The sequence below is a fragment of the Corylus avellana genome, chromosome ca6 (assembly GCF_901000735.1).
Source record: "Corylus avellana chromosome ca6, CavTom2PMs-1.0".
NCBI classification, from domain to species: domain Eukaryota; kingdom Viridiplantae; phylum Streptophyta; class Magnoliopsida; order Fagales; family Betulaceae; genus Corylus; species Corylus avellana.
In genome coordinates this window covers 5,609,797-5,633,850 of record NC_081546.1, presented here as the reverse complement: position 1 = coordinate 5,633,850, position 24,054 = coordinate 5,609,797, and the positions used below count along the sequence as shown (strand labels likewise).

At 35.2% G+C, this 24,054-nt stretch overlaps 4 protein-coding genes across 6 annotated transcripts; 2 read left to right on the top strand and 2 right to left on the bottom strand.

Annotated features, from left to right (window-relative positions):
• Nucleotides 1–3,116: 3,116 nt before the first annotated feature.
• LOC132184470 (uncharacterized) lies at nt 3,117–7,508 on the top strand. Of its 2 annotated transcripts, XM_059598111.1 has the most exons (3): nt 3,117–4,464; nt 4,563–4,955; nt 6,215–7,508. In XM_059598111.1, the coding sequence occupies exons 2-3, from the start codon at nt 4,565–4,567 to the stop codon at nt 6,841–6,843; spliced, it is 1,020 nt and encodes a 339-aa protein (XP_059454094.1). In that variant the 5' UTR covers nt 3,117–4,464; nt 4,563–4,564; the 3' UTR covers nt 6,844–7,508. The 2 variants fall into 2 exon arrangements, with proteins under 2 accessions (XP_059454094.1, XP_059454093.1); XM_059598110.1 differs by having other exon boundaries at nt 3,117–4,955.
• Nucleotides 7,509–7,715: 207 nt separating this feature from the next.
• LOC132184472 (uncharacterized) lies at nt 7,716–12,001 on the bottom strand. Its single transcript, XM_059598116.1, has 6 exons — nt 11,748–12,001; nt 11,557–11,664; nt 11,333–11,463; nt 10,837–10,937; nt 10,351–10,410; nt 7,716–8,095 (listed from the first exon to the last, which is right to left on the bottom strand). Exons 1-6 carry the CDS (start codon nt 11,965–11,967, stop codon nt 8,011–8,013), a joined length of 705 nt encoding a protein of 234 aa, XP_059454099.1. The 5' UTR covers nt 11,968–12,001; the 3' UTR covers nt 7,716–8,010.
• Nucleotides 12,002–15,550: 3,549 nt separating this feature from the next.
• Nucleotides 15,551–22,048, top strand: LOC132184042 (uncharacterized). Of its 2 annotated transcripts, XM_059597521.1 has the most exons (18): nt 15,857–15,943; nt 16,434–16,518; nt 17,239–17,558; nt 17,816–17,893; nt 17,990–18,201; nt 18,456–18,548; nt 18,677–18,760; nt 19,099–19,215; nt 19,672–19,777; nt 19,882–19,944; nt 20,095–20,148; nt 20,397–20,454; nt 20,663–20,739; nt 20,951–21,021; nt 21,098–21,158; nt 21,261–21,320; nt 21,444–21,506; nt 21,631–22,048. In XM_059597521.1, the coding sequence occupies exons 3-18, from the start codon at nt 17,268–17,270 to the stop codon at nt 21,751–21,753; spliced, it is 1,611 nt and encodes a 536-aa protein (XP_059453504.1). In that variant the 5' UTR covers nt 15,857–15,943; nt 16,434–16,518; nt 17,239–17,267; the 3' UTR covers nt 21,754–22,048. The 2 variants fall into 2 exon arrangements, with proteins under 2 accessions (XP_059453503.1, XP_059453504.1); XM_059597520.1 differs by lacking the exon at nt 16,434–16,518 and having other exon boundaries at nt 15,551–15,943.
• A 319-nt stretch (nt 22,049–22,367) lies between these two features.
• LOC132184860 (uncharacterized) lies at nt 22,368–23,304 on the bottom strand. The gene has a single exon (XM_059598640.1). It carries the CDS (start codon nt 23,115–23,117, stop codon nt 22,713–22,715), a length of 405 nt encoding a protein of 134 aa, XP_059454623.1. The 5' UTR covers nt 23,118–23,304; the 3' UTR covers nt 22,368–22,712.
• Nucleotides 23,305–24,054: the final 750 nt, after the last annotated feature.

Below are 24,054 nucleotides of genomic sequence, written 5' to 3'. Positions count from 1 at the left end.
ATGTTATACAATTAAAATATAAACAAAAATTATATATATTCATAAATAATTAAATATAAAAACAATTATCAAGAATAGCAATATAAATATTAAATTTAAAAGAACAATCTAAATCTAAATATAAAAAAATTAATTACATACCTCAATATGAACTTCGCCAGGAATTTCTCCTCTGTTAAATTCAATGTATGAATAAAACCTATCACCCTCTTCAACAATTTTTTGGACTTCAAAATCTGCAAAACCATGTACAGCGGCTTGACTTGAGCTACTAAGAGGGGATAAGTCGCATAACCATGACACAAGTAAAAATTCTACCCCATAGGTAAGAAGATTTTTAGGAGTTGAGGGTGGGCCCCCCTCGAACCCCCCCCCCTGCCCAATGCTCTTTCCTTCTCCTTTTCTTTTTTTTTTTTTTAGAGTTGAGGGTGGGCCCCCCTCGACCCCCGTCCCCTGGCCATGGCTCTTCCTTTTTTTTTTTTGGGGGGGGGGGAGTTTTTGGCTTCGCCAAATTCTACTCATCAAAATAATTAAAAGTACACTTTTATCTATTTTAATTACCTACTTTTTTAAAGTACTCCAACAACCTTATTATTTTAATTATCAACTTTTACTATTCTATTCAAATATTTTTTTTCAAAGGAATATGGAACGAGAGAAAATTTATATTATTTCTTATTTATTTAGTGAATGAATAGTACTCACTATCTTTAGTGAGAACTATTCATTCATCAAACCAAAATCGTTGTTTTGGTGAGGCTGTTGGGGATTATTTTTTGTGATTTTTAATGATTTAGCGTACCAAAATAACTAAAAAAAAAAAAATAAAAAAATAAGTTTGGTAAGGATACAAAGAATGCTCGATGTCTCTAAAATTGGTGTTTCACGTTAAAGGTGAAAAAGTTACAGGACTTATGGTGTAAAACATTAAATATGGCTTGACTTGTGTGGTATTAAAGGTGTAAACATTTATATTTACCTTTAAAGCAACGACAAGATATATTAATCTTTTTTAGAAAAGTGAGAGTTTCCAACTATTGGATAGTTAAAGCATTAGCAAACCGTACCGTCCTAAATGGCTTGACTTGAGCTATTGAGGGGGGCATAAGTCGCATAACCATGTCATAAGAAAGAAATTCCACCATAAGTAAGAAGATTTTTAGGAGTTGAGGGTGTGCCCCCCCCCCCCATGGCTCTTTGCTTTTAATTATTTTTGGGCTTTTTTTTTTTTCTCCAAGGCTTCGTTAGAGCATATTTGAATGACCATAAAGTTATGAATTTGATTATGATTGATGAAGATTAGATTAGCCTAATTTAGGATTTTTTTAATTTTTTTTTTTTTTTTTTTTTTATAACAAACGGACTTCTCATTATAATTCCAAAAACTAGAGAAGCTTGCTCTAGTAACACAGCATCACGAATACAGTCAGGGGGTATATCTTTCCAACAAGATTCATGGGCATGTTCCGCCGCATATTTTGCTAATAAATGGGCCACATGATTTCCTTCTCTCCTAGTAAAAGTAAGCTGCCACTGTTGAAACACCCGTAGTTCCAATTTTATATCCTCAATAATATGCCACATCTAGCTGCTATCCTTCTCCCCCAAGTTTACAGAATCGATCACGGCTTTTGCATCCCCTTCAACATGCACTTGGGGGAGACATAAGTCAAACTCAAGGTTTCAGGATCTTCTACCTTGAGTTTGAAGAAGGATGTTAGAGTATATTTGAATGACCCTAAAGGCAGAGATTTGATTATAATTGATGAAGATTAGATTAGCCTAATTTAGGAATTTGATTATGATTTGATCACCTTAAATTATGGAATTTGATTAAGATTACATTTATGTGTAAGTTCTATAAATAGAATATTCTATATTGTAAACAAATCATTCAATAAGAGCTTAATGTAACCCTTTGGGCTTTATATGTGGATGTAGGTCGTTGACCGAACTACGTTAAAATCTTTGTCTCTCATTTATTTTACTTCCGTAATTTATTTATATTTCTATTTCATTATGAATTCTATCACGGGAGATATATGTCATGGTGTTATGGCCACTGTAGATAAATAATCCATTCAAGAAATAAGAAAGAACACAATTTTTATTTTAAATTTATCTCACAATGTTAATGTAAGAGTTTCTTTTTTATTTTATTTTTTATATGTCTGTACAAGAGAGAAAGAAAGAGGATGATTCGATCTAATGACCTTCGTTTTATGAGATATAGTCTACAGTAGATTGAGCTACCCCTTAGAAATCAATCTCAATTAACTATTGAATTCAAGGGTTAGTTAGAATTGACACGTATTGGTTGGACTATGCCAATTCCAGTATTACTGTGTTATAATTTTCATGAATGCTATAAACCACATTTTATCTCATAATTATCACAGTTCTGATCATTCATTGCTCTGCCATGTTAATATTGTGTGATATTTGTGAGACAAAAGTGTGGTTCTTAACATAATTCTATAAATTTCACTATAAATTTCTTACAAACCAAAATAGTTTTTCACACGACATTTATCACTTGAACAACTAAATATTTTAAATTTGATTGTTGTTAAAGTGGTAGTGCAGCGTGAATAGCCACGTCAGTTTATATTAAACGATAAAATTTAATTGTAAATGATATAAGAATGTAACATAAAATGCCGCTTTATTACAAAATGCTATTGTGAAAACTATAGTAAGGAGGAAACTGTTAGTAAACGCAACCAAAACTCATGTAAATGGCGCAGAAAAGGGTTGCCTTCGTCCATTGGGTCACCAAGTGGGTTGTATTCTTATATGCATCGTTAAGAAGGGGAAAAAACCAGTCTTGATTAAATTTGAAGGCAACTGTCTCTGTCCATGTTCTAATCAATGCAATTACTGCTTTGAATAAACTCCTCTGCATCTTCAATTCTTCATCATCAGTCCCAGGAAAAAAAGGGGAAGAAAGAAAGGGTGTGGGGAAAATATAGAAATTTCAAACTTCTGAGTGATCAGAAGTACAAGACAAGAGAGTAGGAAGAAATGGGGACCAAAAAACTACAAAACAAAAATGATTTCAACGTGATTAGAAGAGTTGTCCTCGACCGCATCTTTGGGCTGGAAAAAAAAAAAAACTCCATCAAGCATTTCGGAGTACAACTCACTTACAAGCAGGACCAAGTGACCAACAGTTGATGCACCAGTGGTCCAGTACCACACAAGAAGAGGAGCTAAAATTCCAAAGCCCATAAATTTTTTTTTTTAAAAAAAAGAGCTAAATTCCATGTAAGTTGTAAACATTCCAAATGCATCATCCCCTTTTATTCCTCCTATACATACCGCCACTAAGCACCACATTTAAGACAACCAACCACCCCCCCATGAAAACCTCTCCCACCAGTTGTCCAGATGGATGACATGTGGAGCTCTAAGCATGGGAGATAGAGACACGCCTGTCACTTGCAACCAAGTAATCACCTGGTATCTTTATTAACGTGTTTTGCGTGTAAATCCTACTTTTTTTATTTTACAATACCGACAGTTTTTTTTAGATATTTTATTGGGGTAATTTTACAAAAAACTTCATAACTTTCATCAAATTTGACAAAACCCTTCAATTTTTAAAATCTCTCAATTTGGTTCATTGAACTTTCAATTGCTCTCAATTTAAACATATCTGTCAAATTTAGGGTTTAAAAATACTAAAAAAGACCAAAATATCCCTAATTTTCTTTTTTTCTTTTTTTTAATAAAAAAACGTTTTGGAATTAGGGATAAAGTTAGAATTTTATAAAAAAAATCAGGGGTATAAAAGTCATGTGACGTTTAAAATCTGACGGAGAAGTCCAAATTGATTGCAATTGAAAGTTTAGAGGACTAAATTGAGAGATTTTGAAATTTGAAAAAAGGTTTATCAAATCAGGTGAAAGTTCAGGAATCTTCAATAAAACTACCCCTATTTTATTTATAACAATAATTAATTCAAAGATTAGTTGAAATTGGTACGTCACCATTACGAGATATTGGTGAAATACAAATATAGTTTCTAGCATAGATATGCTATTTAGCATTCTCTAAAAAGCATAAAGGATAGATTGAACATGTCATGTTAGTTGAAAATGCTAAGAGAATACTAAATAGCATTTCTCTTCTAGTGTTACTCTTTGCTTTTTGTTTGAAAAAGTTTATATTCAGATATAACATAAATGTAGAAACAATTTTGAGTATTTTGTGTTTCGAAAACATAAAACAAAAGCAAAAATAAAAATATCAACAAACATAGAACTATTTTGTGTGTTGTTCAAGTTGGGAGCCACACATCTAATAACATGTCGTTTTTGGTGGAGCTACTCTGGTTTACTTATTTAGGAAAGAAAGACACTACAAAATTGTGGTAGTCGTGGACTACGCTGACACCTTCCCTTTCAGAAAGGCAAAGAGGCTGGATACGATAGAGCTATTTTTCTCAAGCGTTGGTTTTGTGTGTGGCTCTCTTTTCTTATCCCTACCATTCTTCTCATTTTTCTTATATATGCATGCATTATCTCCTTCACTCCCTTGTAATAATTTCCAATTTGCAGGCATGTCAGATCAAGATCATGAAAATGCCTTACCTGAAGACCCGACGTGGCCGCCCGAGCTGAAGCTTCCAGGCTTGCTGTTTACTAACGCCGTTAGGGAAGTCCATGCGACGATTGAGAACGAATGGGATCCTCTGCAACGGTCGGCGTGTCAAACGGCGGCGGGAAGAGCCCTGTGGAAGCATTTGATCCACGACCCACTTGCAGATTTGCTTGCAGGCGAGACGTACCTTACAAGCCTGTATGAGAAGATAAAGAAAGACCGCATCAGCAATGCACGAGAAGTCTCCGGCGTGATTCTCGCTGTTCGAACCCTTTGGTTTGATTCCAAAATTGAAGCCCTTCTTAATTCATTCACCATGAAGGAGGCCCAAGTTGTTTTCCTCGGAGCAGGTTGGTAATTTGCCTTTCCACAATTGTTGCATTTGGTTGACCAGCATGTTTTATTGCATTATACATCAATGAATACAGGAGAAATCAAAGAAATCCAAAAATCATGATTTTGTAATGTGAGGAGTTTGTTCGGGTGACTAACAGGCCCTCGAGTTATTTTTAGGAAGACAAAAAAATTATACTCAATCCCATCAACACCCACCTCATTCGCACTTACTCTCGAACTACCATTTATAATATTGGACCCTTTAAACTACTATTTCGTTACAAAATAGCTCCTCTGTTAGTTGTTGAAGTTAAAATAGATGGAATTTGTAACACTTGCCCCTGTATATTTTGGACTTGAAATACCCAGATTACCCTAAACTATAATTTGCAAAAACAACATCAAACTACAATTTTGTGACGCTTAACCCCCTCGAACAACTATTTCTTTATAATTTGGCTCATGCAGATATTGACATTAAAATGGCCAGAAAGTGACATACATGACTTACGTGCGCATTTTGGACACCCCAAAAGCCTTCAAAGGGTAGTCGACTACCTCTCAACTCGTAATATTTTGCATTTATTTCTCCAAAATCACGATAATTTGGGCTTTGAGTCTAAAATATGTACATATAAGTCATGTACATCACTTAAAGCATACAAATGATAGTTTAAGGGTGTTTTTGCAAATGATGGTTTAGGGCAATCTGAGCATTTCAAGCCCTAATATGCACTTGTATGGCACGTGCTACAAATTCCGTCCATTTTAATGCGATCAGCTAATGGAAGGGTCTTTTTGAAACCGATTTATAGTTGACAGGGACTATGTGTCACAAATGGTAATTTGAGAGATGAGTGCAAATGAGATGTCCATTTGTTTATGAGTAAATGTATTTTCCCCTTATTTTTAACAATGCATTACTTCACACGAGTGATTTATTTTTACCGCCTTGTTGCTCAATCAATCCTGCTAAGTCTGAAGCAAACCAGGTGATTAAAAACGCTCCCCTGCTCTCATGAAAATAATGGGTTGGAACACTCTGTTATGGCAAACTGTTTTGAGTACCAAACTTTAGTGCAGAGCCATGTTTTACATATCTTTAATGACAAATAGCAGACGCTTACGCACACCATTGAAAGCGGACTATGGCCTATCTAGAAAGTACTTACTATAAACATTAAATGTTTTATTTTTATTTTTCCCAGGTTGGCATGAAATGAAACAAAATATATATATATAATTTTTTTTTCTTCTGTCTGTTTTCTTTCAGGGATGGATGCAAGGGCATACCGTTTAAACTGCTTGAAGGATAGCGATGTTTTTGAAGTCGATTTTCCCAAAGTCTTGCAAGTGAAAGCATCTCTTCTACAGACAGCAATGGAATCCAAAGATGAACACCAGCATCTAAAGGAGACGGCAAAATCCCTGACCAGAGTGGCAGCAGATATTAGAGATAATGACTGGCTTGAAAAGCTTCAAACATCAGGGTTTGTGCCAGAGAAGAACACAATATGGGTTCTTGAAGGAATCCTTTATTACCTGTCCCACTCCCATGCCACGCAGGTGCTGAAGATCATAGCTGAGAAGTGTGCCCTAACCCATACAGTCCTATTAGCTGATTTCATGAACAAACCATCAACCACGCTTTCAGAGTCCATCTTCCACTTCTACAGTGATTGGCCTGATCATCTCCTGCCATCTCTGGGGTTTCCTCATGTTAAGCTTTCTCAAATTGGTGATCCCGACGCTCATTTCGGGCTAATGCACGATCCACTAAATCTGTTTAACAAGCTTCGCAGCTTGCCTAGATCCGTACAACAGCATCCAGATGATGGAACGCCATGCTGTCGCTTATATTTGGTGCAGGCTTCTGGTTCACCCAACCAAACCATTCCATAGAAAGCCAACAGATCAGAGTTAATATAGACAGCTAGCAATTATAGCATAAATGTAGGCATCATTGTTTGTAGTATTACCTAAATGTATGTACTGATTTTTGACAGATAATCAGAAGAAAAATATGATAGCCATTAAGTTGGTTTTCTTGCAATCACAGGTATATGAACTACCATACATCACTAGTTCTAATTTTTTCTTCAAGAAATGTTATTTAGTAGACTACTATATGACTTTCATACAATTGAGATGATATTACAGTAAAAATCAAACCTTTGACTTTTTTTTACAAGCCCTTACTGATCCAAATGCTGTTTTTACTATCATGTCATTTCAATTATGTGACAGCTATATAGCAATCAACTAAATAACATTACTCTTTTTCTCCAAGAGAAAAGTGTTCAAGCACAAAAATTCTAAGAAGTCCCTTTAATTTATAGTTTCAGCTATACTTCAGTTCTACACATGCAACATATATCAACCATGACAGGCATTTTCGTATATAATGTCAAGCCAATATAATGTATAACCCGCCAGGAGAAAAAAACAAAATGTTTTCTCAACAAAGTCATTCCAGAGATATTAAGTGCAACAGGCAAACCAGGCCAGAGATACCAACAATGACCAACATCAAAATCCTTTAGATAATAATAACAGGTTACAGATATCTAGGCACTACTAAAGAACAAAAAACAAGCTCAAGGGAAAAGGAGAAGTGATGGAAGAGAAAGCATTAAAGTACAGCAAAGAACATGTCAAAATCGACAAACTTCCAGAATTTCACTATTTTCTAAGTCCCAACTCCAACAGAAAGAAGCATCAATATTTCTTTTTCTTTGGTCAGAACGCAGGGGTGGGGGATTAGTGAGTGCATCCACAATAATCATTCCAGAGAAATTTACTTCAACAGGTGAAGCAAGGGAAACTAACACCAACTTCCTTCCAATAATAATACTTCATTACAAGTATCTTGCCTCTACAGAAAAATGGAGTCGCGGGACAACAAATAATGAGATCATGGGGAAAGAAGACATAGGAAGGTGAAAAACAACAGGACAGCAAAGATCAAGTCAATATGGACATACGTCCACCATCTTCCAAGTTCAACAGACAAGCTGCAAAACCTTTGAGTACAATATACACCAGAATATTTTAGTCATATCATAATGGTCAAGCTTCAAGGCATTCTTTAATTCCCTGCTCAAACTTGTCAAGGAAAGATATGGTATCCATGAGTGCAACTGCTACCTTCTGTCTGCAGTTTTTTTTTTTTTTTTAAATTGAAAAAAGAAAAAGAGAAAAAAAAAAGGTAAATTAGGCAACAGTCAGATGGGTATGGCAACAATTTAACAGGGTTTGACAAACAAAATAAAGTTAAAAAGAGTTCAACCTTAGATCAGTTAACAACAATATATAACAATAAAAGTGGAATTGATTATTGACACAAAATCACCAAATGAACACGTTCATTCCACAGTTGCATTATAGAATCAACAGTCTCAACTGCTTTATGGGACCTTTATGGGCCACTCCCCCTTGTGACACTTACTTCATGAATATAAAAGACGATTACACGTTTACTCGCACAGCCCAGAGAAGCGCTAACCACATGTGTATTATATCCCAAAATGACTAATCAATATTACAATTGGAATTCTCTAAAGTCACTTATAAAGCCCATTTCACCTACAAAGGAACCTATGTGGTACTTAGTATTCATGCAACACCTTCACAATTTGTACACCCAATGTGGGACTTACCTTTCCGGGGTGTTACAATCTCCCTCACTCAAATTCTTGGCATCCTCGTTAGGGAACATGCCACGCTACAATGCCTCAGTGTCACATGGTATTATTAGGTTGTTCTGATACCATTTGTTACGACCTAGAGAAGTGCTAGCCACATTTACACTATACCCCAAATGGATTAGTTAAATATTACACTTGGAATTCTCTAAAGTCGCTTATAAAGCCATGCCTTACCTAGTAAAGAACCTATATGGGATTTTGTACAAAAAATTAGATATTTCTCCACAATTTCATTGCCAAATAATATGTATTTAACTAATATTTATTCCCTTCATGAATTTGCTCAAAAATAAATCTGGCACCAGATTAACCCAAACAGACTCACCGCTCATTTTTTTCTTGGACTAGCGGGCTTTGTGGACAATGCTTGAAAGTTGAAAGTAAAGAGGCACCATCACAATGAATAAAAGAAGAGAAGAAATATGGAATATAGTAACATATCATCTTATGAGCATCAGTAGAGAGTGATATAAATCAGTATCACCAGCTTAAAATCTAAAACATAGTGCCAGACATGATGATATTGGATAATTTTAAACAAGGCACTAAGGAGAAAGTTAGGAATTGAACGGAGTCCTTTCACCATATGCATCACCAAGTTTAATGTTTTGTAAGAGACTTGGGTTGAAAAGAAACTTGCCAGCTTGGCAATTCGTTCGGGGATTATGATTAACCTCAGTGAAATCAGACTTAATAGTCAGGAGAGGGGCATGAACTGCAAAGATGAACAACTGTGAGGATTGTGGCAAGGAGGGAAGAAGCAATGCAATCACACCTAGGGATATGAAACAACTGTAGTTGGGTTCGAGATTGTCTCTGAAGAAGGTAAGGTTTTTGTGGACCAGTGAAGGTAAGGTTTTCGAGATTGTCTAGGGATATGTGACAAGGCATTGTAAAGAGTCTAAAGACTATTAGAAAAGGATCTTGGAACCTTTCAGTACGGTATGTGACCTTTAATTGTAATGAGCTTTCAAATAAACTTGTTCAACCAACTAGTTCACCTTGTTCTTCTGCTTCCCTTGAATAGAAGGATTATGACTTCCTAGGGGGAGCCCTTTTTTCCTTATGTGACAAGTGTTTTGAGTGATTGTGAAAAATGTCACAATCTAACATCTTTAGTGGATGAGGTCACATGTTACTCAAAGTGAGAACATACTAATTCAAAAGAGTAGGAAAGGTCACAACCAACGCATTAGCCCTAAACGCTATCTTTGCATCGTTTCCCTTGTTTAATCCATCCAAGCCACGACCCTCAAAGCTTTCCCCAAGAGGTTCGTGACTGCCACACCCCAAATTCCCAATGGGCATCTTGAGCTCCGCCTTCAGCCAGACAGACACAAATAACTCATGCCATGGCAGCTTACCCTGGTGTTCCAAAGGCATGTCCATCTAGGATGGTCTCCACATGGCATTTAGATGCCCGTGCAACACTAGACACCTTTACCAATGTGGGTCCATGATGAAGGCATCTCAAGTCACATGCTTAAACAGTTAACTGATCTGGGCATGTAACTTCCTCTCGTCAATAGCAACTCAGCACCTTCTGTCACAACAGTCATTTAGAGGAACATAATTTAACATCCTAATGAATAGATTTTATGCCAACGCATCTTATACCATATGTTCAAGAAGATATCAAATAATTTAGGCAAAAAGTTATCTAATCTCCATGTTTCTTGTAAGCTTGACATGAAAGTCATACCTACTGGAAGCAAGTTGAATGTCAGTTTCGCTGGCTAGACCATTAAGAGAAGTGAAAGATCTGCAATACAAAATCATAAGAAACTAAGGAAATAAACAATATATTCTTTTAGCAAATGTACAAACGATTCAGTGTCAAGACACTGATTTGTGTGATAATTTCAGCTATTACACTTCCCTTGCATATTGAGGAGATTGATGAAAAGGAGAGAGACATGTTTTACAATGCTTAAAGCTAGATTCTTTCATCAAACAATTTGGTCGTTATTGTTGACTTACCCTCCTTTTCTAGGTGTAGATGAAGGCTACTAGATTGAACAATCTGATTTGCTAGACCTTACATAGTCGTAGCAGCAGGCTTGAGAACTTCAAAAGTACATAGAGATGTTTCCAAATGTTTTCAGTAATCATTTTCAGGACAACAAGATACAGATTTATCGGTGTACTAGCTCGCAGCATAAGCACAAAGCAATAGAATAGTGCCTACCTTATAAGATCATTCAACATAGCTTCGGCTTCCAACTTCACAGGATCCTTGTTATCAAGCAATGAGGACGCATTCTTCACAACCAATCGGAAGGTGCAAACCTGCTCATCATACAAATCTTAACTATAAGTTTAATTCGTTTAAGGTGGCATATTCTTATACCTTCCCCATTCTTTGGTTTATAACCAGAGAACTTACTCGATCACTGTTCAACCTTTTTCAAAAAGGACATTAAAATTCATCAAGATCTTAAAAACTTCACGTTTCAAAACGCACCTGAAAGTTATTTGAATGAAGCTAATGTAATTAGATGCTCAAAACTTCTTACTCCCTAAGAATTAATCAAAATATGTTTACACCCTAATTAAAAATGAGGAAAACGATTATAAAAATACGCATTGTCTAAACTAGTGCGATCTAAACCTCAACATTGAAAGGAAAAGAAAAAAAGGAGAATACGCACTAAAAAACGAGACCGAAGATGAAGAGATCGAACCTCAACTCCCGTGCTGGCTTGAAAGCTAACAAAAGAATTCCTATCCTCGGGAACGCAGTCCCTAGCGGCCGACCTCAATAGCCCTTGCAGTTCCTCCAAGTCCTTAGCCGAATATTCAGAATCCCTAGCCGCTGTTCAAAACCAAACCAAATTGAACAACAAATTCAAAAAATCTCGAAACCATTGAATTTAAGAGAGAGAGAGAGAGAGAGAGAGAGTCGTACTGAGTAAGACATAGGCAGAGCGAAGGATTTCTCGCGAGGCGTCGATTGGGGCTAAAACGAACTTGGAGGCATTCTTCTTTTGCCCTTTCAACCAATCCTTCGGTCCTGCTGTGTAATCAATCAAGAAATCAGAATTTCGTTAAGAAGTAGAAGAAAACCGAAATTGGTGAGTGCGAAAGAGCGATGCGTACAAATGCCGATGGAGAAAGCAGAGGCAGGAGCGACCGGAGAGAGGGAGGGCAGGAGAGCGAGGAACGAGAGCGATGCGAAATCTCTGCGAGAAACCGTGATTCGGTGTTGAAGAACTTGGTGTTTGGGAGGAATGAGATTTTGTTTGGATTTTGGTGGATTTGGAGGGAAGGATAGGAGGCCGTTGAGAGTGGTGGAGTGGCTTTGAGGCAGTGGCGTCATGGTTGGTTGATGCTCTCGTGTTACGCGTAACCACGTTTACGGGATGATTTAACGGCAGGTGTCACGTCTCCTCTCCATTTCACTTACCATTTCTAGATTTTCTTTTGTCATATCTTATTATCTATTAACATATATATTATTTTTAAACTTTTAATCTCACCATAAAATAGTTTTCCATTTTGATCCCTTCTTATATGCTTTATTATATAATTTTAGAAACGAATTTAATTACTTAATTAATATTCCATTTTTATGTGAGATCTAATACATTAAATAATTAATTAAAATAAACGAGAGTTATAGAGAAAAAGTCCAAACTTAATACTTTTTTTTTTTTTTTTGGAAGTATCAAACTTAATACATTTGTTTTAATATTATATTCAATTTTCAGTTATCCTAAAATCTTAAATTTATCAAAAATAGTCCTGAAGAGGTAACTCAATCGGCTGAAAACTACGCCTTATAAAATGGAGGTCACTAGTTAAAATAAAAAAAATATTTAAATTTCAAAAAGTAAGTGACCTTTACTTCACTGTGTTACTAAATGAAATCATATGCTTTGCATTAACACCCCATGGGCCATGGCCTAAACAAAGCTAGGATTTCTTATCGAAGTAATGCTACACACATTACAATGAGTAAATTTTTAAGAGGCCGTATAATTAATTTAGTGACAGCCCACATTTTGTTTTAATTCGCTTGTTGGGAGCCCTACTAGGAATTTACTTCGCATCATCATCGTCACTTCTTCACATCAATCATGGGCGGCCCCAACTTCTGGTTCTCTTGATCATGTCGTCGTATTTTGGGTAAGCGACTCCCAAAGCATGGAGCCACTCCTAGACCAGCAAAATTGGATGAACGAGCTAAAAGTACTATTCCCTTTATGACTTAAAACAAGTCCTACCATTATATTAAAAATATAAATAAAGGCTGCTTGCCCCATAAATAGCTACTTCGGGTATTACCCACCCTCCGGGCAAGTTTATAATCAAATACAAATCTTTGATATCATCCTCTATACTAATAAGATATACCATAAGACCAATAAGTTAAATTATACGTATCCACGGGATTAATTTGGAAAAACAGTAGAGATACGCAAGAACAAACAATTTTTATTAGAAACATTTCCCTAAGCAATTATATTATCTTATTAATTTTAAGTGAAGTGGAGAAGATCCATCAACCATTTAGATTTTGTTTTACTGCATCTAATAATATATATAATGCTAGATCATTTAACAATTTAAACAATATAACAACATAATCACCATATACTATATTAAATCCGTAAAATTTAATTCAAACCATAAAATAACTTATATCCATTTTAACGTGATTCCGCTTATACTGAGGTTGGGCCGGGAGCCCCAAACCAATTATGCAATTTGGGCTTGCACACCTGGGACTCAGGTTCGCGATGCATGAGAAAGTAACCCAACAACATGGCTAATTGGACTCAGCAGGCCACTATTTCCTATCCATCTTTTTTTTTAAATTTTTTTTTTTATTTTGTGTGGTTTATGACGAGGAAAGGGACTTTCCTTTCCTTTTGGTCCGGATAAGGTCATAACTTTCCTTAGGTATTGCAAATTATCGTTCAATGGACCCTTCAGACACCAATAGATCAGAATAATTCCTCAGGTAATATTGTTTCCATAATGCAATGAGACTTTAGGGTGTTCTAGTTTGGAAACTGATCCTCTCAAGTTAATTTAAACGGGAGGGGAGCTGGTCCTCTTTAGGTGGAGGGTAAAATTATTATTCTACTCTTTTTTTTTTTTGGCCAATTTTACCTTCCATATAAAAGGGACCGGCTTGGCGGCTCTTCTCTAAGAGAATCCAAATACCTCTAATTCACAGCTGCTAAGCTTTTTTCACATTTCTTTTTTTCATTAATCATGTTCTAGCAACTAAGCATCCTACATTTTTTTTATAAGCATCATACCTAGATTTATGCCATTCTTATATTTATAAAATATCTTGGCTCTTCTCTGAGAAAATCCAAATACCTCTAGTTAACAGCTGCAAAGCTTTTCTTACAATTTTTTTTTTTCATTAATTATGTTCTAGCTACGAAGCATCGTACCTTTCTTTAAACTATTAAAAATTTAATTAAATAATTAAACCAATTATTTATTATCTAGTAAATATGAATCATGTAAACCTCATCCAACGAGTGGCTTGGAAAGTGATAGGATAAGTTGCTTGAGATTCGACAACATGCATGACCCACCACCAATAGAATGCTTCTTAAAAGGAAGTGTGCACGTTTTATCCTACACTTCTTTTGCTTTCTCTCTTGTTGTCTTGATTTAAATATACAGAATCAACGTGCTGCATATGCGACGCATCACATGGCATATTTTTTAAAGCGTGAATTTCGAAAAATAATAGCATTATAATTTTTAAAAATGCAATTAGAAATTTAAACTTATTATAAAATTGCATTCTAGCTGTACAATCGCGACCCGATGTGCATTTTAAGAACGTATAAACAGCTTCTTCTTTTCTTTTTTAATAAATTATGAGCACAGTTCACATGTGTGTTTTTTTTATTAAGAAATGTTATACACCACAAGTTTATTTAAGAGTAAAATACTATATTACTATATAATTGATTAAAATGCTGGTTCTAATTATATGATAGTATATAGCAATTCACTAAATAACATTACTTTTTTTAATTTTATTGACGTAGTAGCTTTCAGATTGGTTTAAAAAATAAATAATACTATTTGTTGGAAGAATGCTAGGTGTTATTCCGGTGTCTTTTTTATGAGGTGTACAAGTGGTTAAAATCGCTAACCGCAACCGCTTAAGGCGATTATTTAATTTTAATAACTGCAACCACTCCGCTTAGGTGGTTAGTAGTTATTAAAACCAATAACCGACTGTTTTATAACCGTTTTTTTATATGAGCTTTTGGGCTTTTTGATGTATTTTTACATATTTTTTGGACTTATTTTAAATAGTTTGGGGTCAAAGTGTTTCAAAAAACGATGAATATGATGAAACTCTCCCTAACTCATATTTTTTAACACCAAAACGATGTCGTTTTAATGTTATATTTTTAATATAAAATATATAATGTATATTTATATTATTATATATAAGGGTAGGCATTTAGTGGTTATTAACTTCCCTACCTCTAAAACCACTAACCGCCCTACCCTAGGCAGCTAGCAATTATACGGTTAGCAGTTATAAACAGTTAGTAGTTGCAGACCATTCCGTTTGTACACCCCTAATCTTTTTAGTCTTAAGTGAATATTAATTTTTAAAAAAGTAAAAAATAAATAAGTGGCCCTTATTTTACTCACTTAATCTTTAAAAAATAATATCCGCTTAGTATTAGAAGACACCAGAAGTATTAGAAGGACACCAAAAAAACATCTAGCATTTTCGGTAAGTTAAAAATAAACCATTTAATGAGTGTTAATTTAATGATTAACTTTTACTGTCAAACCATTTCTGCAAAAAATTTACTGGAGTAGCACCAGTGCCACGTCAGTGGATTGGGATAGTAGTGAATATGAGTGATTACCAAAAATTACAAGTTAAAAGTTGGAATCCCAACGGGAATTTCGCACGTTCTCTGCAAACGTTCCCGCTGAGAGAAACGAAAAGGAATCGCACATTCGCATTTTGTCCGGGAATTAATTCCTTCCCCCGCAACATTGATTATCCAATTCATAATCCCATTGCCTGCTGCGATTAGATTCGTTCACGGCCAACTTGTAATCGCACCCCTAATCGCACTAGCTTCCAGTATCCGATTCATCTTCCATATCATTCCCGAAATGCCTATTTAATTCCACCATGCGAATTCCCAGAAAGCCCGTTTCCTTTTGCCTCTCCCATTTCTCTCCTGAATTCTCCTTCACTTTCTCTTCCCGGATTCAGCTTAGCTTCGGAATTCTCTGCAAACCCCATCACTCTCCCGGTAAACGAAAACGAATTCACGCCGCAGGTTCGTTTCCGTACTTGTCTTTTGCTCCACTGGATTGTAAATTTTGCTTCTATTTTTTCAACCTTTTTATTTTTTATTTAAATCAAGAGGTTAAGATTTTTCCACTTCGACATGTCCCACCTTCACAAGATTCTCATTTTTTTTTTCTTAATTTCATTGCGTCTTATTGCATGACGCATTTATTTTAAAAATAAATGGTTAGAATTTTGATAGTTCACTGCAGAATTAATCTTAATCCGAAATTTTGATAGGTTTATGGTTCTAAGAATGTGTGTTAGTAAATTTTTTATTATTTTGCAAGTGTTTCTTTGGTAAAATTAATGTTTTGTCGGCAATTTGGTGAAAGTTTTGGAGTTATGTGGTGGGATGGTTTAGAAGACGCCGTTGGGTAGGGTTTAAGATTGGAACTGGTAGTAGTATTATATTAGTTAGTTGGTTGTTTTGGGAGCAAAAGATTGTCTGTTTTTTAATTGAGAAATTGGATTTCTAGGTGTTTCTTGGAGCGTAGCTTGGATGATTCCTAGAGTTGGAACTTAGCTTGGTGCACTTTGTGCTCTTTTGATTGGACAAATCAGGTAAGATGTTAAGGTTTTATTTTGTGGGATAAAAGATCTTATTTTTTTGGTTTGTTGTTCATCATTTTCATATAAGAAAGAAAATGTTTTGTGGGTTTTGTCATACGGGTTGGACGAGGAGTGATGGGAAATGAGGAATTAGAGTTGTTCATTTCAAGCCTTTAGATTGAGTTAGGTAAACCTGCCCACTTGCTTGAAGAGTAAGTGTGAACTAAATTAATGTGTTCTGTTGTATGATGTATAATGGAATTAAACAAATGTGATCGGATTTGTTTGTCTATGGCTGTATCCAAATAAAGCATGCACTATGCATTAATTAATAAGAATAAAAAGTTTAAGTGTCTATTGGTTCCTAAGTGTTTAGGGCATTTGATTCAATTGAAATCACTGAACTATGTCTTTATAACCCTTGATGTGAGAAATTATCACGTGGAATGGAGTCAATATCAAATTTAGAACCATGCTGATTAAGAGTGTGATACTGTAAAGTAGATGTGTACTTTCAGACAAATGTTGTGGGGAAACATTTTCATTTCTAAACACATTTTAGGAATTTTGAGGCATAGAATTCGTAAATTTATGTACACAAGCAAAATAAGTAATAAAATATATTAATGCATTATGCAGCCTTGACTTGTGTTGTATAGTGTACTATCATTCTGAATCACTATCAGAAGCTAATGTTTTGCCTCCTCCCCTCCCTTGGCTAAAAACTATCAGGAGCAAGTCAATTTTGTGCCAGTTATCCAATGGACGAGAGTCATGGGACTGTTGTAGGTGGCAAATCATCAAATTTTCTTCATATGGCAAGCAGTGATGGTGGTCATAAACCATGTATATGGTCATCTCCAGAGGGAGGACGTAGGATTGATATAGGAAAGCGTATATTTTGCAACAGATCATTGAACATGAAAAGCATTGTTGCTGTCGGGTTTGATATGGATTACACTTTGGCACAATACAAGCCTGAGACTTTCGAATCTCTTGCTTATGAAGGCACAATTAGGAAATTGGTGTACGATTTGGGTTACCCTCATGAGGTTTGTCTAATTTCTCATCTGTGCTTATGGTTCCAAGAAGAAACGTGATATTGTTTTGCATTATAATAACTTAATGATACCTTTGTAATACGTGTTTCAATTGATCTAGCATATCTTTCTTAGGTTGATATGTTATTTGTCTCTTCTTTACTCTCACACCCTGTGATCTCGGTCTACGTTTTTTATTAGTTTATATTTATTCTTATTCTTAAATTGCACTATATGGTTGGTTTATTAAGAAAAATGATCCTATGCAGTTGCTGAATTGGTCATTTGATTGGAAGTACATGGTCAGAGGCTTGGTACTTGATAAAAAGAGGGGCAATATCTTGAAGGTTAATTCTGTTCATTTGTTTTTTTGCTTTTGCACTCTTTCTTGCTTGAATCTCATGGATAACCTACTTGAATTATTTGTCGTGTACATTATACAGATGGATCGGCATAAGTATGTGAAAGTAGCCTACCATGGATTCAAGGAGTTGTCAAAGGAAGAAAAAGTTGGGACCTATGGGAATACTTTGGTACGGGATGCTTTTGATGAGCCTGACTATGCTCTCATTGACACCCTTTTTTCACTAGCTGAAGCCTATTTGTTTGCTCAACTGGTTGACTTCCATGACAGAAATCTGGGAAAAGTTCCAGAGTAAGAATATTGCTGCTTTTTTTTTGTCCTGTTTTTCTTTTGGATTCTTAATGCTGTAAGTGATAAAAGGAAGATGACCCAGCAAGCAACTAGTTGCGTAGGCGGAATAGAGTAGCTTGTTGAATTCCCAAAAATATATGGTGGTCGCTAATATGAACGGACACTCCTTAGAATACCGCTTTATTTAGTTACGTTCACTATCATGTATTTATATTTATATGGCTATATTAATGATCTATAAACTGTTTTTCCAGTTACTCCCGTATGTACAAAGATGTTCGAGCTGCAGTTGATTTGTGCCACCGTGATGGAACTTTAAAGCAAATGGTTGCAAAAGATCCTAAAAGGTGGGGATGTAAACTATAGTAAATATCATGGTAATGGTTGTTCATGAGTTCTCGGTTAGTTTAATTATAGTAAGCTAATGCTTATTGTTAATGAATATAATCTCATTCATTTGTTGATTCCCGACTAGATATATTAATGAAGATACTGCAATTGTGCCCATGCTCAAAATGCTCAGAGATTCTGGCCGGTCTACATTCTTGGTGACAAATAGGTATTACTGCTTCTCTTAATTCTTTTGTCAAATAACATGGTTACATTTAAAACTTATCAATCAAGATGTATTTGTAATTTTAACATTTTTAATGGAAGTATGCTTGAACTTAACGAAGCAAAAATGCACTAGAATTTAGAAATGGAAACAAGAAAAAAGAATTTATTAGACTATAGTGACATTAAAATACACGTAGAAGTTGCTTTTACAGTGCTATCTATTTGTATGCTTTATCCTTTCTTCCTCGTGTATAAATTAAGAAATATATATGAAGATTAGGAGTTTTCATTTATTGTATTAACTGACATGATGAGGAACCTCTATGATATCTCTTGCAGTTTATGGGACTATACAAACATTGTGATGAATTTCCTCTGTGAATCCCGTACAGTGAATGGTAGTAACAAATGCAATTTTGACTGGCTTCGATTCTTTGATGTTGTAATCACTGGCAGGTATATTATAAACTGTGATATATTGTGCACCTTTTCTTTTGAGAGGCCTCAAGATCTCTTCATTAAATTTCTTTTCTGCATTCCTTAAACATGTCTAACCAACTGATGTTGAGGAATCACCAAAGGAGTTGTGGTTAGTTTGGAGTTGATCTTAAGGTTGTTAATTTAAGTTATAAGATTGAGGCTGATTAAGGTCCCACCAGCCCTTGAATTAGAATTTAGTGTTTACAGCCATATAGTGAGATGTAAAGAGACATTAGTACTTGGACAATTACTGTTCGTCAAGCCAATATGCGTAGGTGAAAGAACATATATTTAACATAATAGAAGTTGCTCATTTGAGGAGAGTTAATCAAGGTTGGTTTTGATTTGTTAAAATTTTACATTAGCATATAAAGCTTTGTTTATTGCTTAGTATTTTCACTTCTAACCTTCAAGAGGTGGTTATCCATATAGTGCGAAGCCAGGCTTCTTCCATGAGGACAATCGAGCAAATTTATTTGAAGTTGAACCTAAGTCTGGGATGCTACTTAATACTGATAATGGCTCTCCTATGCCTCAGGTCAATATAATAATAATGTTATCATTTCTTGTCTAGCATATCTACCACTATATGGTCTGTGTTTTTTTGTCCTCATATTAATTCAGTTTATATTTATTAATAAGGTGGGAAGTACTTCACCAAGATTATCAGTTAATGGCCTGAATAAGATGTGCAGAGTTTTCCAGGTATTTTTATGGAGATGTTGTACATAATACAATATACTTTGACAATTATTTATGATATAATAATGTGACTTTACAACCAGCTTTATTTTTGTAATTGGTGGTATACTTTCAATTTGAATAGAGATTGAATAATAGCTGATAATTTTTCAGGGAGGCAGTGTTGGTCATCTTCATAAACTACTCTCAATTGAGTCAAGTCAACAGGTGAACTGTCCTCATGTTGTATGTAGGCAGCAAGAAGAAATTATGCTAAACTTACATAGTAAACTGGTTCCCGTTTTTTGAAATTTTCAAATTTAATCATTGCGATCCTTGGTTAGCTTTGAACTTTTAATAGATTTCATTCCTAAGAGTTATGATCCTCATGGGCAGTTGCCGAACTGTTGGTTCCTACTAACTTTTGATTCTTGCAAGTTTAGGTGCTTAGTTCGATTATGTTTTACTTTTTGCAGGTTCTATATGTTGGGGATCATATCTATGGAGATATTTTACGCAGCAAAAAGGTTCTTGGTATAATATGTTGTCATTTCCTTCTCATTTTTTTTTTTTACTTTTTTTTTTTAAAGTTTCCTCTTATTTGTATCATCACCTCATAACTTACACTAACTACTATATCAAGGTCTTCATAGAATAGGTGTGAAGTTTTTGTAATGAAAAGTACAATATTTAGAATATCATGTATAATGGTTTGGTTCTTGATTTATGTCCTTGTGAGCAGGGTGGAGAACAATGCTTGTTGTTCCAGAGCTTGAGAGGGAGGTTGAACTTCTCTGGGAATTAAGGGATACCCGCAAGGTATTTATACAACTTAATTATATCTTTCTCTTCAGTGGTTTAATGGAAGTCTAATTCTTTAACAAACTTTAACTGGTCAAGTAAAATGGTTAATTGAGTAAGCTTCCAAAATGATTCTTACAGGGTTGGGGACTGAAGGTTCTGTCATATAAACTGCTTAGCATGCTAGTATTATCGGAATTATGTTGTAATTGATGTTATTTTTGTGCAGGAACTACGATTGTTGCGGGAACAACGAGACCTCATTGAAGACAAAATTCATCGTCTGAAGTGGTCTCTCAAGTAACTATCTGCATAGCCATATCTCATGCATACTAATTTTATAGCAGTTTGACAAAGTAGTGGCTTTCCTTTTCAGGTTTGAAGATGTCAAAGTTGATGTAAAACAGAAAATATTTTCTGCATTAGATGAGTTGGAGGTTAGGCCATTTATCTATAATGCTAAGTGTCATAGCCAGTCTGAATACCATTGTGTAAACTTTATTGATATAGTTCTTTTCTATAATGGTATCGTTTGATAGTCTCAAAGGGAGCATGTCCGATCAACACATCAACAGGCCCAACGGGAATGCCACCAAAAGGTGGAGAACTTTTATCATGTTATAGTATTTTCAATTACTTAATGTTTTAGTATGATGGTATGGAGTATTTTAATTATGTTTTGTATCAATGATGGTGACATCTTTTGTTTGCCAAAATTACAGTTTCATAAAGTCTGGGGACAACTCATGAAGACCGGTTATCAGAATTCACGCTTTGCGCATCAGGTAAGTTTATACCATTTTTTGGCAGGTGTATGGACAATTATTTTGCAAAACCTTTCTTAATACTTGCTGGGCCGTGACTTAAGGCTGACGGGACATGTAATCTCCTGCGTTTTTCATGGTGCAGGTTGAGAGATTTGCCTGCCTTTACACTAGCCAAGTGTCAAACTTAAGCCTGTACTCCCCAGACAAATACTACAGACCAAGTGAAGATTTCATGCCCCATGAGTTTCATATTATTCCCTTTTGAAGCATGTTCGGACCCTTACATTTGGTTGTGTAGCGTTCTCATGTAGGTGCCTCAACATAGATCCTTTTAGTATCCTCTTTTTCCGCCCTTGTTTCCCTTTGATGATTCACTTCCATGTTAAACTGTAAATGCATTGGCCATTACAATCCGGTGACTTAAGTCAACATCTTTCACTAATAAATTATGTTGTGATTTAGCTCCAAGCAAAATCTTTCCCGTTATAGTGCAAACATTACTCAGTACGAAAATATGTTGTGAATCATTGTAATTTGTACAGATTTAGTCGTTGGCAGAACTGTAATTGTACAACTTGCTGGGTTCTCTATAGATGTTAATGGATGGCGTATGATGCAAGAAGTTTTAAAGCATGTTTAATATTCTTTCTTTTGTTCTTACTCCTTTCTGGTAAAAAAATGACGGATATCCTGAAAAACCATTTCCTGATCCTCATGTCCAACATATATTGATACAAAGTATATATAAAAAGAAACAAATTAGGGAAAGAAAAGAAAAAATCAGATGGAAAAAACTAATTTTATCACCTTTATCTTGCTTTACCCCACTTCCATGTGGGGGATAATCAAACTCTAATTAGAAAATTAAAGCCATCCATCTCTAAGAACTTTAATCACATTTTATACTTTCTCCATGCCCTAAAGTAGTATTTGGACAAAGTTTGCGTCTGGTGTTCGGTGTGCAAAGGACGCAAGGTGAATATGTTACATCAATAAATTGAGATGTGTAACATCTCTATCTTCGGTATGCACGCATGTAGGTACATGATACAAACCAAAGTTTCGAAGTTTGGACAGGCCCGAGGAAATTCTTTATACCCAAGAGCACCAATCCTAAGCACATTGCTCTTGAGAGTACAATCAAAATTTCCTCAGTACAGTCTCATCAGAGTAACAAATATACAAAAGGTTTCAGCATTATTACACAAAGTAACTTGTACAAATTCACCTCAAAATTTCAGCCTTCCATCCCTTGTTAACCTTTTCTATAAATTCTTCTACTTTTTTCCTCAGATCATCATCACGATCCTCATCCTCGTCTTCTTTCTTGTTACTGCCGTTGCCATTTTCCTCCCTGCCATCATCAACAGGTGCTTCCTGGGAGCACGACACTTGATTGACATTTCTCAACGTTTCTGTGTCATAAAAAAGCTGCTTACTGTCTGCTCCTGGATTGCGATTTGTGCGTGTGTTGATGACCAGAGAAAGAGGGATTTCAGCTGCATGGCCAATTTTGGAGGTGGGTTTTGAGCCCACAAGAACAATGGCAATGATCAGATTACAGAAACAGAAGATGAAGAGGTGGTTGGAAGCAGCCTGGGTGATCAACTCGAACATGTAATCCAACATGTTTGTGAAAATTTATTCAAACAAAAGCAGAGAGAGAGAGAGAGGTCACTGTATTTGCAAGCTTGGAGCCTACTTAATAGAATAGAAGAGAAGTGTTGGGAGGAAGCTTTTGTCAAGCAGAGGTTGAGGAGATGAGTAGATGGTGAGGTGTAGTGTGAAAGCTTTGCTTTTAATTATTGATGAGTCAATGGAATTAGGAAGCTTCTGACTTTACCCAATGCATTGTGGGGCTTCTATTCTATTAAATTTACTAGAAAAAGTTCATGGTACCCACCTAAGAACTCACATGGAACTTTCTTGAGCATGAGTCGTGAGTCATACCCCTTATCAGGTTGACATCACCAACCCAATCCCATCTTTATATTTCTTAAAAGGATAACGAATATCCATTTGAAAAGTCTTTTTTTAAAAGAAAAAAGAAAAAAGAAAAAAAAAAAAACTAAAAGAGTTGGTTTGGAAAAACTTTTTAGATGATACTTTTTGTTTTTTTGTTTAAAAAGTGTTTTGCTTTAATATAAATGTGAAAATAGTTTCAAATGAAGATTACTGAACAATCATTGATATTCGGTATACGTTTAGCAGACACGTCTATCGCCTAAACAGTAATAAGCCAACACTGTTTGCCATGAACCGTTTGTCAAACGGAACGTAAGTCTTTTGTAAGTGTTTTGTGTTTTAAATTGTTCATTAATACCTTTTCTTTTTTTTTCTTTTTTTTTTTCGAAAAAAGTAAAAAACTGAAATAGATCATCCAACCTTAAAATATGTTCCATGAATTCTTTTCTTTTCCTCACATATTATCAATAATATTGTCTTGTTAAAAAAATTAATGATACACTGAATCTTCATTTATTCATTAGCATGTGAGCCCAAATTTCACCTCAACAAGTAAGGCCAACACATGAAATTTTTAATTTAAATGAAAATAAATTATGAA

Excerpts from the sequence above, each read along its gene's own strand:
- LOC132184472 (XM_059598116.1), bottom strand. The coding sequence starts at position 11,967 with ATGACGCCACTGCCTCAAAGCCACTCCACCACTCTCAACGGCCTCCTA. Across the intron at positions 11,665-11,747 it reads TGCTTTCTCCATCGGCATTT|CAGGACCGAAGGATTGGTTG; the intron begins GTACGCATCGCT and ends TTGATTACACAG. Across the intron at positions 10,938-11,332 it reads AAGCCAGCACGGGAGTTGAG|GTTTGCACCTTCCGATTGGT; the intron begins GTTCGATCTCTT and ends TATGATGAGCAG.
- LOC132184042 (XM_059597520.1), top strand. The coding sequence starts at position 15,793 with ATGCGAATTCCCAGAAAGCCCGTTTCCTTTTGCCTCTCCCATTTCTCT. Across the intron at positions 20,740-20,950 it reads AATTAAGGGATACCCGCAAG|GAACTACGATTGTTGCGGGA; the intron begins GTATTTATACAA and ends ATTTTTGTGCAG. Across the intron at positions 21,159-21,260 it reads CTGCATTAGATGAGTTGGAG|TCTCAAAGGGAGCATGTCCG; the intron begins GTTAGGCCATTT and ends ATCGTTTGATAG.
- LOC132184470 (XM_059598110.1), top strand. The coding sequence starts at position 4,514 with ATGCATGCATTATCTCCTTCACTCCCTTGTAATAATTTCCAATTTGCA. Across the intron at positions 4,956-6,214 it reads AGTTGTTTTCCTCGGAGCAG|GGATGGATGCAAGGGCATAC; the intron begins GTTGGTAATTTG and ends GTTTTCTTTCAG.
- LOC132184860 (XM_059598640.1), bottom strand. The coding sequence starts at position 23,117 with ATGTTGGATTACATGTTCGAGTTGATCACCCAGGCTGCTTCCAACCAC.